The 15,064-nt window shown below is 35.1% G+C and overlaps 1 protein-coding gene across 2 annotated transcripts in view; it reads left to right on the forward strand.

Annotated features, from left to right (window-relative positions):
• The window catches only part of PTPRQ (protein tyrosine phosphatase receptor type Q), a gene marked incomplete at its 5' end in the record, with an annotated part of 251,914 nt that overhangs the window by 148,206 nt on the left and 88,644 nt on the right, over window positions 1-15,064 (forward strand). For both annotated transcript variants that reach the window (XM_082665174.1, XM_082665173.1), the window contains one exon: window positions 13,490-13,813. In XM_082665174.1, the coding sequence (XP_082521300.1) occupies window positions 13,490-13,813 (324 nt within the window). The remainder of the gene's footprint in view (window positions 1-13,489; window positions 13,814-15,064) is intronic.

Consider the following 15,064-nt stretch of genomic DNA (forward strand, 5'->3'; position numbering starts at 1 on the left):
AGGGTTTTGTTATATATTGCTTTAGAATTTTCTACATTTAAAAATGTCACTTCATCTACAATTAGGGTAATTTTTATCTCTTTCTTTCTAAGCCCTGTGACTTTTTTCCCTTACCATATTGCACTGGCCAGACTCTCTGGTACTATATTAAATAGAAGTAGTAAAAGCAGACATCCTTGCATTGTTCCCAATCAAAAGGGGAAGCATCCATCCTTCACTATTTTGTATGATGTGTGCTGTAGGATATCTGTAGATGCCCATGATCGAATGCTTTTTTCTCTTTTATTCTGTTACTGTGGTAAATTATATGATTAGCTTTTTTAATATTAAGTGAAATTTACCTTCCTGGGATAGACCACACTTGATCAGATGCACTATACTTTTATATATGGCTTGACAAGTGTTTACAAATTTTATTAATTTTTCTGAAGAACTAATTTTTGAATTTGTTAATATTCTCTTTTATTTATCTATTTTCTATTTCACTGAGTCCTGATCTTTATTATTTTCTTCCCTCTAAATATTCTGCTTTTAATATGCTCTTTTTTTCTGTATTTTTATCATAATTTTCTTTCTATCTTTTTTCCCCAGCTTTATTGAGGTATGATTCACGAATAAACATTGCATATATTTAAGGTATACAGTGCAGTGCTTTGATATATGTATACATTGTGAAATGATTCCCCCAATCAAGCTAATTAACCTGTCCATCACCTCACATATTTACCTTTTGTGTGTGTGTGTGTGGTGAGAACACTTAAGATCTACTCTTTTAACACATTTCAAGTATGTAATATTGATACATCATTATTAACTACAGTCACCATGCTGTACATTAGCTTTTTCATATAACTTATTCATATAACTGAAAGTTGTACCCTTTGACAAACATCCCACTATCTCCCCTCCACTCCCCTGGCAATCACTGTTCTATTCTGTTTCCATGAGTTTGACTTTTTTAGAGTCCATACATAAGTGAGATCTTGCAGTATTTATCTTCCTGTAGCTAGTTAATTTTACTTTACATAATGATTTTAAGCCTTTCTTCTTTTCAAATATAATCATTTACAGCTATAAATCTCCTAATAATTATATATCACAAATTTTGACTTCTTTTGATAAAAATATTCTCTAATTTCCTTTGAAATTTCTCCTTTGAGCCATGGTTATTTAAAAATATATTTAATTTCTAATATTTGGGACTTATCTAGATAGCCACATGTCATCAATTTTTCATTTATTGCCATTATTGTTAGAGAATATGTCTGTAACACTTAATTTTTAAAAATTAGTTGGGGCAGTTTCTGTGGCTCAGCATATAATTTATCTTGTTGAATATTCTTCCATGCACACTTGAAATAATGTCTATTCTTCAGTTGTTGTCCATAATGTTCTATGTATTAATTCAGTGTGATAATGTTTTGCAAATCTGTATTCTTACCACTTTTCAACAAAAATTATTCGATATATTATTGATAAGGAAATATTAAAATATCCAAATATATTGTGGATTTGTCTATTTCTTCAAGTCTGTCAGTATTTGGTTCATGTACTTCAAAGTTTTTTATTAAACACACACATATTATAATTGTTATAACTTCCTAACTGATCCATTAATCATTATAAACTGTCTCTTTTATCTTTAGATCACTCCTTGTCTTAAAGATTCTTTAGTCTGGTATTAATATAGGCACATGCTCTTTAGTTTACTGTTTGCTTTGTATGTTTTTTTCTATCTTTACTTTTGAATTATTTGTATCATATTTAATTTGTGTGTCTGGTGGACAAATTATGTCTCTTGTGGGCAGCATATAATTGGGTCTTTTATTTTTATCTTACTTGACAATCTCTGTCTTCTAAATGGAGCATTTAATCTATTTATGTTTAAAGTCATTATTTAGTTGAGTTTAGTTCTATTTGCTATTTGTTTTCTAGCTCTTTTTTAGTTCCTCTGTTCTTTCTTTATTGCCTTCCTTTGGGTTAATTGGATGGTTTTAGCTTTCTGTTTTAATTTCTTTATAGGATTTTTATCTATACTTCCTTGTCATTATTTTTAGTGGTTGATCAAGGGATTACAATATAATTCCTTAGTTTATTGTATTTAAATTAATATTCTACAACTTCACATAAAATATATGAACTTTGCAAAAGTACAATTCCATATATTTTGTCATACATTTGACATCTATATATTTTAAATGATTTACATATATTTACATTGTAAATCCCACAATTTATGGTATTATTTTTACTTACAGAGCCAGTAGGCATTTACATAAATTAAGAAAAGACCATGTATTTCCCATATAATTATCATTATTGGTGTTCTTCTATTCCAGTAGTTATGAGTTACAGGTAATTACAGCTAATATTTCCCTTTCAACTAAAGAACTCACTTTAGAATTTCTCCTAGTGCAGGTATGCTAGCATCAAATTCTCTCAGATTTTATTTATTTGGAAATAGATTTATTTTGTTTTCACTTTTGAGGGTCTTTTTCTGTGGATATAAGATTCTGGGTTGATAGTTCTCCCACCCAATATTTGTCTCTTTAAAGATGTAATTCCTTTGTCTTCTAGTACTCATTATTTCTGATGAGATGTCAACCACCATTTTTATCATTAGCTCTTGTGTATGAAATGTTATTTGGGGGACACTTTTCAAGTTTTTTTTTTTATCTTTACTTTTAAGCAGTTTTACAATAATATGGCTAGTGTGGTTTTTGTTGCATTTATTTTGCTGTGGGTTCATTTAGTTTTTTGTATTGGTAAATTAATATTTTTCTAAAATTTGAGAAATTTTGGGCCATTATTTTTTAAATTATTTTTCTGCCATCTTCTTTTCTTCTGGGACTCTAATTCCATACCTCCTAAGTGACTGAGGCTTTATTAAATTTTTTCACATTTCTTCCTTTATTCTGTAGATTGGAGTTCTATTGATGTGACATGATGTTCATTGACTGTATTCTGCCATCTTTAATCTGGTATTTAACAAATCCAATATCATGTCAGGTATTATACTTTTAAATTCTAGAATTTCCCTTTATTTCTGTTTCCTTACTTCCATTTCTCTGCTGAAATTCCCCATTTGCTTTGTTTTCCATTAAGTCAAATAAAATATTTATAATGGCTTCTTTAAATTAATTTTCTACTAATTCGTACACCTGCATTATCCTGTGATCTCTTTCTATTGAACACTTTTTCCTCCTGACTACAAGTCACATTTTCCTGTCAATAGTAATTTTCCTGCCTGCCTAGAAATTTTTTTTTTTTTTTAGATGTTGGGGGTGGAGTTTATTAATTATTTATTTTTGCTGTGTTGCATCTTTGTTTCTGTGTGAGGGCTTTCTCTAGTTGTGGCAAGCGGAGGCCACTCTTCATCGTGGTGCGCGGGCCTCTCACTATGGTGGCCTCTCTTGTTGTGGAGCACAAGCTCCAGACGCGCAGTCTCAGTAGTTGTGGCTCACGGGCCTAGTTGCTCCACGGCATGTGGGATCCTCCCAGACCAGGACTCAAACCCATGTTCCCTGCATTAGCAGGCAGATTTCAACCACTGCGCCACCAGGGAAGCCCTGCCTAGAAATTTTTAAACTTAAATTGGATATTGTTTGTGACATTGTGCAGAAACTCTGGATTTTGGTATCTTCTTTTGAAGGGTGTTGGCTTTTTATTCAAATAGGCCATTAAATTACTGAATTACAGTTTTGTGAATGTTTGATTTTGGTTTCAACCTTATTTGTAGAGAGAATTCCTTAATCCTGGGACATAGAGCAAAGTAAATGTATGGCCCTTTTGGGATTTTAAAATGAGGCCTGCTGTTTACCAATTCCTTACTTTGGTGGGATTCAAATTCTGAATTTTATCTCCTCTGCATTGGGAAGCAACTAAAATTTCTAGTAAGTTTTTCATCTGTTGCCTTCCACTTTGCTTCTTGGCATATCCTTCATACTTCCACAATTATGAGATTGGCCAAGGATTTTCAGGGAATTTAGAACTGTAATTTGGGTCTAACGCCTTTGTGGCTTCTTCCTTTTTGAACTACTCTGGCAATCCTGCATCCCATTCCCTGACACCACAAGCCAGAAGCTGTCCCTCCCTCCGCCACAGAGTTTATAGCTGTTATCTGCAGAAGGATTAGTGTGACACAAGCTATTCTGGCATCATCAGAACATCCCTCAAACTTATTAGGTTTGGATAATGGAATATTTTTACATAAATTTTTGACTACTGCAGCAAAATTTTTTTGCACGATTTTGACAGTTCTAATCACACTGTGCACTTTTATGTATAATAGCCTTACCAAACATTTTGTGAGTACATAGAGGAGGGGTTTACACTGCAATAATATACATGACTTTAAATTAAACAGTATTTTTGTTCTTAAAAATACTTTGGCAATCTGGAATTTTTCTACTGGCTACATTATTTCACAGTGCCTCCAGTCTCTATCCTTTGATCCTTTCTCCTCTATTGATTGTTTCTGCTTACATCTTTCCTTCTTTCCTTGTATTCTCTCTCCCTCCCTCCCCCCCCCCCCTTTCTCTTATGGAATCCTTGAAAAATCCAAATTCTTCTGTCCTGTAGAGCTTTCCCCAAACTTACATCCAGGACTCCTTTTGTATACTTTACTCTATCAAGGTTTTCTGTACAGCCAGTTTTTAGAAAAGAATGGTTTTAAGCAGCATTTGATTATAATCAGCATTGGTGACACTTGTTCATCAGTCAACATTGGTGATATTTTCTTCTTGAAATCCATGCATTCATCCATGCATCCATGTATCCATCCATTAGTTTGTTCATTTATTCATTCATTTGTTAAACAAATATTTCTTAAGTACCAATGTATGCCAAACATTATTGGCTTATGTGAGTTTTTTATGATCTCTTTTTCCTATTTTATTGATAATTTAGCCTGGATTGACTATTGACTTGACAGAGACTCAGTTTTTTTTTTTTATCGCCTGCTTTTCTGATACTATAAATACCACCCCCTTATATGTTAATTCACTCTCATGGTTTCAAAGCTTATATATACATATTTATCCCAAGTTGTTTTTCCCTACCTTTTACTCTAACCTAAGCTTCTCCCAAAACAGCTCTATTTATTCATGCTAACAAGATATGAAACTAGCATTTTATTTACTCATATCCATCCTCAAGCACATTATCACTAACCCATATATCTTTCTCATTGTTTCATCAATGTCAATGGTTCAATTTAGTCTCCAGGTGTTATAGGAGTGGTCTTAATAGATGACTAATTCTGCTATATAATTATTCCCCTAAGAACTGCTTGTGATGAACTATTTCAAAACAAAGTTGTCATTTTTGATAGGTATTCTCAGGAGATGACTTGCTATATAGAGCTGTCAAATTAATGACTCTATAAAACAAATCAACTCACTTTGTCTCCAAATAGAATATGTATCATCATTTTCCTTGTTGAGTTCTCCAAGAAAAAGTGACATTTTCCCCAGAAGTTTTACTGAGATATTTTTATAAATAAGTTACGTTTCAATAATTTTTGGATTAATAACTAATATTGTTATAGCTGTGGTCCATAGAATTTTGGGTCCCCAATTGTCCATCTATACATGCACTGTGACAGACACTTAAAAATTATTTTAGAAAACTTTAGTTCTGTTTATAGATACTTTCTCAAGCATGAAAGACATGCAGATGGGATATTTTAAAATGACTTAATTTGGCATACTAATAAGTGTGTCATTCCATATTCTCAGCTTTGTAGTATCACCTAAAATCATGTTTATGTAGCCTATTTTGGTAAGTTTTGCTTCAGCTACTCCAAAATCTATCTCTGAATTAAGCCAAACCGACAGAGAGAAGTATACCTGAACTGAATAATTAGAACTTATAAAGAAATAGTTTTACAAAAATGCGTTTGATAATTATTCCGCCCACCCATATTGAGAGACATTATAAGAAGGAGCCAAGTTAAACATACTTAGAATTTACTATGTAAGGATGTTGTTGAGGACGCTGTTTATTAAATTACATGGTATTGTTTATGTGCTTTTCTGGGGGAGAAATCTACCTTTGATCTCAATACCAGAGTTTATTTCATGTTTCTTGCTCATTTAATTTGTCTTTATTTATGGTCACAGAGATTTACAGTCTTAATTTTTTCCTTTGTATTATCTTCTGTAACGTCAGAGCCAAATCATAGCCTACTTCTAGGACATGTACAATGTACATTTGATCTATTAACCTAATTGCTGGGTTGATTCCATTTCTTTACTCCTATTTTTTTCTCTGCCCAATAAATCATCACATTTTTGCCAATATTCTTTGGCCTTTTAGCTCTATTCCTAATTATTCTTTATCACTGTAGTCTACATTGTACTGCATATATACAGTATCTAACCAGTTTCTATCACATTTACTGTTTCCTAATGACTAGCCATATGGAGGCTCAGGATTTTCTTTAAGTTTATACTTTACCGGTGAATCTGTCGGTTGTTCTCTGTGTTCTGCAGTAGTCATCTAAATTCATCTCTCCAACGTTCAGTGCCCTTCAGTAGCACCACACTTGATATTACACCGCCCACAACTTTTTTCTTATGACTTCCTTAGACTTTCTTTTCTCCAGTCTGGTATACTTTCCAGACCATGACAAACATCTTGTTGCCATTTATATATCTCTCCCTATATTAATGTACTTAAAACATTATTTCTTCCTCATCTGTACTAATCATCAGTTGTTCCTTTAAGTTGTAGCTCCCAGATCTTCTCCTTCCATTGAGCCTTCCTCCTGGCATCACCTATTTGTGATAGTTTCTATTAGCTAAATTACTTTTATATATGTATGAAGAAGGGCTTATACCCTAAGACTTATAACTTGCCAATACCACTCAATCTGAATGTCTAGTAAATGATATTGATTAAATTCAGGTTAGTGCAAAATGTATATCTGGTTTGGGAAATATTCTTTGCACCCGACTTTTCAGGCATTTCTGTGTTTATATTGATCCATATTATGTTAGTGTTAGTAAACTGTACTTTTGTTTGTGTATGTTCAGATCATATATTTGTACCTTGTGTTTTGTAGTTTGTTTAAAATTAGTAGAGACAAAAATATTCTTAATAAACTAGGAAAGATTGTGTTGATACTTTTGTAATTTTTATAAGTATTTATATATTTTTCAGACACCTGTTTTGCTTAAAAGAGAGTATATCTTTGCCTGAAGATACATGTATATAGTCATGACTAAAGATTTAAGGAAACTTGGTCTTCCATGTTAGTATATTTAACCAGGTCAGTGAGAAGTCAGTACAAACTACCATCCTATCATAAGAGGTTGGCAACTTCTTATAATTGATATTCAGAAGTTTAGAGAATAATTACATTTTATACACATTTTCATTTTCTAAGTGGAATATACTAAATAATCACTAAAAACTGGCATGCCTTTAAAGTGTAACAAATTTTTACTTGTATAGATAGATCTACAGACTTTCAATTCAACCATGATGAAAGTATTTCGCCGGTAAGAATAATTTATGAATAAAAGTGTAATTTACGGAATACCTTGGCAGAGAATGTTGATCGCTTCATCACAGTTCAGTCATGTTTAGAAAATCTAAACAAGCTGCATGATTATTCCAGGAAGCATGGAATGATGTGTTCAAATGAGTACCATCTGTGGATAGAAAAAGGTTGAGGTTTTTAGTCATTCTTAAAGAATGGAAATCTGATTCTCCATGCTAAACTGAGTGTAATCCTTTTTGTATCTGTAATTCAATAGGGCGGTTGCCTTGAAATAGTCTAGTTCAACACACGGTTCATCAAAAGAGAAGATGCTGGATATAAATGAGGCCTACATACTGCTGGTCATTTGTGTGTGCGTCTGAGGTAGCCTTGTTGAAAAAAATTGTCTACAAGTTGTACATATTTGGCCTCAGATTAGATTTATTTCTTGTTCATCTTTATAAATACACTTGAGTGAAAAATGTGGACAAAATTTTGTATTGCATGAAACCAAAGGACTATTTCATGAACCATGATTTATTCACATAATCAACACTTACTGAGTGCCCATACGTGCCAGACTTTGGGTGTCCCGTGCAAGGCCCATCCCTGAGCTTGTCACATGGAAAGCAGTTGCAATTATTGTTACCCTTCCTTTAGCCAGGTTAGAAATAACTCTTGTATGGATCTTGTTTCTTTGTCAAGTTAAAGTACTGTCCTATTTAGACCTTTTCTTCTCTGTAACACTTATTTGGAGAATAGTGGAGTCTGTGGACAAATATTAATCTGCTGAAAATTTTTTACTGTGCATCAAACTTTGCCATTAGTTTTCTTTCCTGAAATCTAAACACTGGAGGGTATTAAAAAAGTTGGTTAGCGAGCCATGGGCATCTAGTCATCCCGCCTGATGAAATATGGGGAAAGGGTAGCCTCCTCTGCCTTCTCCAGTTCATTGAATAGCTAATGCATCCTTTTTTCCTTCCACCTTTAGTTGCTTAGTAAACCCTAGGAAAAGGAAATTGAAACATGAAAGGGGTAGTTAGTGATGGACTGGAAAGAAAGGGAAATGTCTGGACCACAGTCCCTTGCTCTCATGGGGAAGAGCAGAGTCTATGGTTTTATTTATTTTATTTATTTTTGGCTGCGTTGGGTCTTCATTGCTGCGTGCACGGGCTTTCTCTAGCGGCTAGTGGGGGCTACTCTTCGTTGCGGTGCGCAGGCTTCTCACTGTGGTGGCTTCTTGTCACAGAGCACGGGCTCTAGGTGCGTGGGCTTCAGGCATTGTGGTACGTGGGCTCAGTAGTTGTGGCTCGCGGGCTCTAGAGCGCAGGCTTGGTAGTTGTGCGCACGGGCTTAGTTGCTCTGCGGCTTGTGGGATCTTCCCGGACCAGGGATTGAATTGAACCTGTGTCCCCTGCGTTGGCAAGTGGATTCTTAACCACTGTGCCACCAGGGAAGCCCTTGTCTATGGTTTTAATGCAAATGAAAAGTCAATATAAAACTTATCAAGTATTCCCACTGCACTTAGGATAAAACTGAAAATCTTGAATCCAGACTGCAAGGCTCAACATTATCTGATTCTGGCCTGCATCTCCAACCTTCTGTCTTCCTCTTCATCTCCTTGTGGTTGTAGCAGCCTTCTTTACATGTTTCCAATGTGCCATGTTCTCTTCCTCAGAGTCTTAACACCCTGATGCTTTTCCCCTGGGAAGTTACATCTTATCTGTCAGATCTCTGATTAAATTATAATTCATCAGGAAAACCTTTCCTGACCATCTATCTAAATCAAGTCTCCTGTTATACCCTCTTATTCATTTGTTCCTACTTTCAAAAATATTTATTAAATGCCTGTTGTGTTCCAAGAATTAATCTAGACCTTCAGAGAAATAATCTAATTATGGTTGGCATTCATATATGTATATAATATATAAATAAACATATATTTTGGAGTAATTGCTCAATCTTTTTTATTAATATGAATGCAGAATAAAAACCTTTCTAGTTCTTCGGTATAAATGTTGGAGTAAAGTGAAGAGGAAAATAGGACTAGGACTATTTGAGGTGGGTGTTCAGTGTAGAATTAGGATTTATAGGAAGGTAGATATCTGTTCAAAATAATGAAGGCTGTACAAACTAATAGAGCTATCTGGAAATCAATTTTAAAATAAAGCCCCTCAAGATTTTGCTCTGTATATTTAAGAACAGGCTAGATAAGTAGAGATTGGTCATTTGGTAGAGTGAATTTGTATTAGTTTTCTATTGCTGTGTCATGAATTATCACAAACTTAGTGACTTAAAACAACACCCATTGGGCTTCCCTGGTGGCGCAGTGGTTGAGAGTCCGCCTGCTGATGCAGGGGACACGGGTTCGTGCCCCGGTCCGGGAAGATCCCACATGCCGCGGAGCAGTTGGGCCTGTGAGCCATGGCCACTGAGCCTGCGCGTCCGGAGCCTGTGCTCCGCAGTGGGAGAGGCCACAGCAGTGAGAGGCCCGTGTACCGAAAAAAAAAAAAAAGCACCCATTTATTAGAGCACAGCTCTGTAGGTCAGAGTCTGGGTATGCTGTGCCTGGATTCTCTACTCAGAGTCTCACAAGGTCAAATGAAGTTATCCATGGGCTGTGTTCTCATGTGGAGTACAGGTCCTCGTCCGAGCTCACATGGTTGCAGCAGAATTCAGTTTCTTACAGTTCTAGGAGCCAATTCCTGGTTGGCTTTTAGCCAAGGGCTGTCCTCAGCTCCTAGAGATGTCCTGGTGGTCCCTTCCTTCTTCAAAGCCAGCCGTGGAGAAATGTTTGTACATTGCATCTAATCTCTTGCTTAGAATACTTAACTTCCTCTTTTGTAACTACCCAAAGAAAACTCTCTGCTTTTAAAGGACTCGTTATAAAATCAGGCCCACTGGATTATCTCTCCCTGACTGATTTGGATCTTAATTACAGCTGCAAAAAATTTTTTTTGCATCAGCACCTATCAGTGTTTGGTTGAAAAACTGGAAGAAGGTGTAGGTACCAAAATTCTTGGGGGACATCTGCCTCCATAAACAAGACAGGTTGACCAAGATCATCTCTAAGTTTCCTTCAGATTCTGATTCTGTGATCTTCTGATTCATTTGCCTGTTCTATGGATTCTACCACCAAAATAGATCTAAAAATTCACCTCTTTCCTATTGCTATCATTTTCTTTTTTCTTTGCTGAACAAATCAAATGTTCTATGAATTTGTCCCTTTTCCTGTTTGCAGTTATCAGACTAGACTTGATAAAATGTACTACTGAACATCTGATTCTGTCACCTTGACAGCTTTCCATTGCCTGAGAAGCTATCTGTAATCCTGTGCCATAGTATGTCCTCAGACTATTTCTCTTTGTCATTGCCAGTGTCAATTATAAGCTGTAAACTTGACTTAGATCACATTACCCCCCTCTTCTTGAATCTCTACCTTTACACTTAGTGGAATCTCCTCTCACATGCAACCTTTTCTCTTAACACTTTTCCTGAACCCCCAAATCAGTCATATTTCTCTGCTTTGTGTTAGAATATTTTGAAAATGTGCCTTATCTCCAAGAGGTCTGAATTCAAACTTAGTGGCTGAGGGATTTCAATAAATTATGGAAACTCTACTTTTTAGTCAGTTCTAAAACTTCTTCCTCTATAAAGGTAATTGTTCCTTAAAATAAGTTTTTCTCTCATTGCTCTTATGCATAACTAAAGATAATGTGTTGTAAGTCATATTATAAGTGTTCTGTTTGTAGAGCTACCTTTTTAAAGGTCACTGTTCAATTAAATACAGTAAGATTTGATGATAAATATTAGTATTTGAAAACAGAGTAATTGAATCTGATCATATGGCTTTAAGTAATTTACTACTTGTTTTCCATTGCATTAGACTTTCTCTTCTTTTCCAGGTTTAGGCAAATTTACAAGCAATAGGTCTGTAGATAGTTCAGTAAAAAAAAATTAAGAGGAAATCCAAATTTTTAACTCAAGTCCAGATCTCCCTACAGAACTCCAGACTCATGCATCCATCTGTTATTTGACATCTCCTTCTGGGTATCTGCTAGGCATTTCAAAGTTAACATGCTCAAAATAAATTCTTAATCTTACTTACCAAAGCTTACTTCTTTCACAGTCATCCCCTTCTTGGTTAAGTGACTTCGTCTTTCTGTTTGCTTAACCCGAAGACCTTAAAGCTTTCTTCTACTCCTTTCTCTCTGTTATACCTGACATGTCACACAGCAGCAAATCCTGTCGGCTCTCCTGCAAATTATATTCAGAATCTGAATACTTGCTTTCATTTCTGCTGCTGCAGTCCTGCCTCACGCCATCCTGATCTCTTGTGTTGACACTGAAATAGCCTACTAATTACTCTCCCTGTTTTCATCCTTCTCTCCCTTGTCTAGTCTCAACACAGTAGCTAGAGTGAAAACATACTTCAGAGCCTGTAAATCCTCTGCTCATGTGAAAGTCTTAAAGTTCTACAATGTCGTATATAATCAAGGCTTCGGTGTTTCTTCTCAGACCTCACCTCCTACTAGCCACGCTGGCCTCTTTTTTATTCTTCAGATATACCAGGCATGATTCCAACATAGGGCCTGTAATCACACATTTCCCCCTGCTGGGAATGTTCTTCCTCCAAACAGTCACATGGTTAGTTTCCCCACCTTCATCAGGAACTTCATGTCTCCTAATCAGTCACGCTTTCTGCTTTTTTGGCCGAGGGCTGTCTTCATTTCATTATCCTTGAACTCTTTCTCCTTTTTCCCTTTCTTATTTTTTTCCATAACACTAATCATCATCCAAAATACTATATATAATACTTATTTATACTTGTGTTGTATATAAACCTCTGGAATGTAAATTACACCAGGGTAGGGACTTTTGTCTGTTTTGTTCATTGTATTATTGTATTCCCAGCACCTACAGTAGTACTTGGCATAAATTAGATGCTCATTAGGTATTTATTGAAATCTGAATTAATATGATATGTTTAGGAATGAATGACTTTTATGAATGAATTTTCTAACTCATTAATTTTCTTATCTTTACTGCACATATTAACATATAGTTTTTATGAATTGTGTAATTTTCATACAAGTCATTGTTATCAGTCTTTCTATCTCAGCCTTCTGAGAAAAGGTCCTTGCACATATACAAGGACAGGCATGAAAAAAGTGCCCATGTCACTTAATTCATTGTTCTTTTATATTTCTAAGCAAAACACACTTATATTATTATACTTGTCTAATAAGTGACTGTTTCTTGAAAACAAGACATAAGCCTACGTATCTTGATTTCCTAACACCAGCCTCAGAGCCTGACACACGGTATGAATATAGCAAACCAGTGGTTAATACGAAATCTAATAAATGCCTCCAAGTAGGACCATGTGATTGTAGGTGATATACAGATACCTTATTCTGTGTATTAATGTCAGTGTGCTTGATGATGTTCTAGAAAGGGTTATACTAATTTTAAATATGTGCAAGATAAAATAAAAATTAATTGTATACATTATTAATTCATTTAATAATCTTGTTTAAATTATTTTATAATCAACATCTACTATATGTAAGATGTGTTTGTGTCTATCTAGTCATTTAAATATAAGAACGTCTTTCTTGGGAACTGAATATTAAAAACTCAGACCCTTCCTCGGAAAGTACATAGGATTATATGAGCATGCAATTTTTCTTTGTACCAGTGCTTATATAAGGAACCAAAGTAAGTTTTTATAAGTAACTTGTGAGTGAATTTGGGAGCAAAATTAGGAATAAAAACATCACAATTGTTTTGTCCCCTAACCCTTTGGACCATTGCTCTGTGAAGTATCACCTTAAGTTTCTGCTTATTAAATGTGGGGATATTAATCTAAGGGCAGTTGTAATAAGAGATCACCACTACGTGCATAGTAAAGGAATGTTTGTAAATCCCATTTCTCCCTCCTGTTCACACAATGTTTGGTAATTCCAATTGTTTTCCCTTTTTTTTCCCTTCAACTTTTAGTTCCCAGCACTCCCACAAATATTGCTTTTTCTGATGTTCAGTCAACTAGTGCAACACTGACATGGATGAGACCTGACACTATCTTTGGCTACTTCCAAAATTATAAGATTACCACTCAACTTCGGGCTCAAAAATGCAGAGAATGGGAATCTGAAGAATGTGTTGAATATCAAAAAGTTCAATACCTCTACGAAGCTGACCTAACTGAAGAGACAGTATATGATTTAAAGAAATTTAGATGGTATCGATTCCAAGTGGCTGCCAGCACCAATGCCGGCTATGGCGATGCGTCAAATTGGATATCTACACAAACCCTGCCTGGTCGTAAGTATTGTTCTGTATATGTATGTATACTTCTGCATTCAAGAAAAAGCTCTTTAAATGTTTTTCCATAGAAATCATTCAAAATATAGGTAAAGATTGCTCTTGTAACTTTAGTTTTATATTTTAAAATTAACTGGTTGCCCTAATTGCTTAAACATCGTTAACCATAATAGCATTTATTTTTTCTTAATTGAATCCCGATGGGAAATTCAACTTCAGTCATTATTAGGGCTTTTCTCAAACTCCCAGAGTGGTACCAAGGTCCTAGAGTCTTATATTGTAACAAAAAGCATTATGATCCTCTAAGTGGTCTGTCATTAGGCTATACTGATAGCCATCAAGTACCCTTCATCTATGCCTACATTTCCCCCTCGTATCTGGAAGCTCTGCTGCTTTTATGCCAGGCTTTACCACGTTTTCAGTGACTTTAGGCTTACACACACACATAGAGTTTCAGTGATAAATAGATGCTGTTGTAGACCTTTATAAACAGTGAAATAAACTTTGATCTAGAGGCTTTATTTTTTAGGTTGCCAAATGTGTATCTTCTTACTATTCCCCGGAGTACCTGGCATAATGTTTATATAGTAAATGTTCAATGAATGTTTGTTAATGCAATTCAACATTTGAGACAGAATCCAGACAACTCAGCCTTCAACACAGTCGTCCAACCTCTCTTCTTTGTGGCTCTTGGACTCTTGATTTCTGTGAGATCTGCTCTTCTGGTTTTTCTCTCACCTCCCTGATAGCTCTTTCTCAGTCTCTTTTGCTTATTCTCTCTCTCTCTCTCTCTCTCTCTCTCATTTTTTAAATCTAAGTGTTGGAGTGTTCAGAGATAATATACTTGGCCCTTTTCTTTTTTTTTTTTTTCTTTTTCATTGGCCCTTTTCTTTATCAACACACAACCCCTATGAGATGTTACCTTAAGTGACCTTATCCTGTCCTATGGCTTTAAAGTCTACTTATATAGTGATTATTCTCAAGTATCTATTTCCAGTTCTGATTGCTCCCTGGAACCCAATCAGTATATTTAACTGACATCATTGGGAAGGTGTGTCTAATATCCTCTCAAAATTAACGTGGTCTAAACACTAAGTCTCATCGTCCGAATGCAGAAAATGAAAATTTAGGCAGTGTTCTTTTCCTCTTCTACTCTGCCAATGATTTATTTCAACCATGCTATCTAAACACATCCCTCCATTTGCATTACCAGCATATTAGTCCTATCCTTCATTACTGCTACCACTGCGT

This window comes from Grampus griseus, assembly GCF_964374135.1.
Source record: "Grampus griseus genome assembly, chromosome: 11".
Classification (NCBI taxonomy): Eukaryota; Metazoa; Chordata; class Mammalia; order Artiodactyla; family Delphinidae; genus Grampus; species Grampus griseus.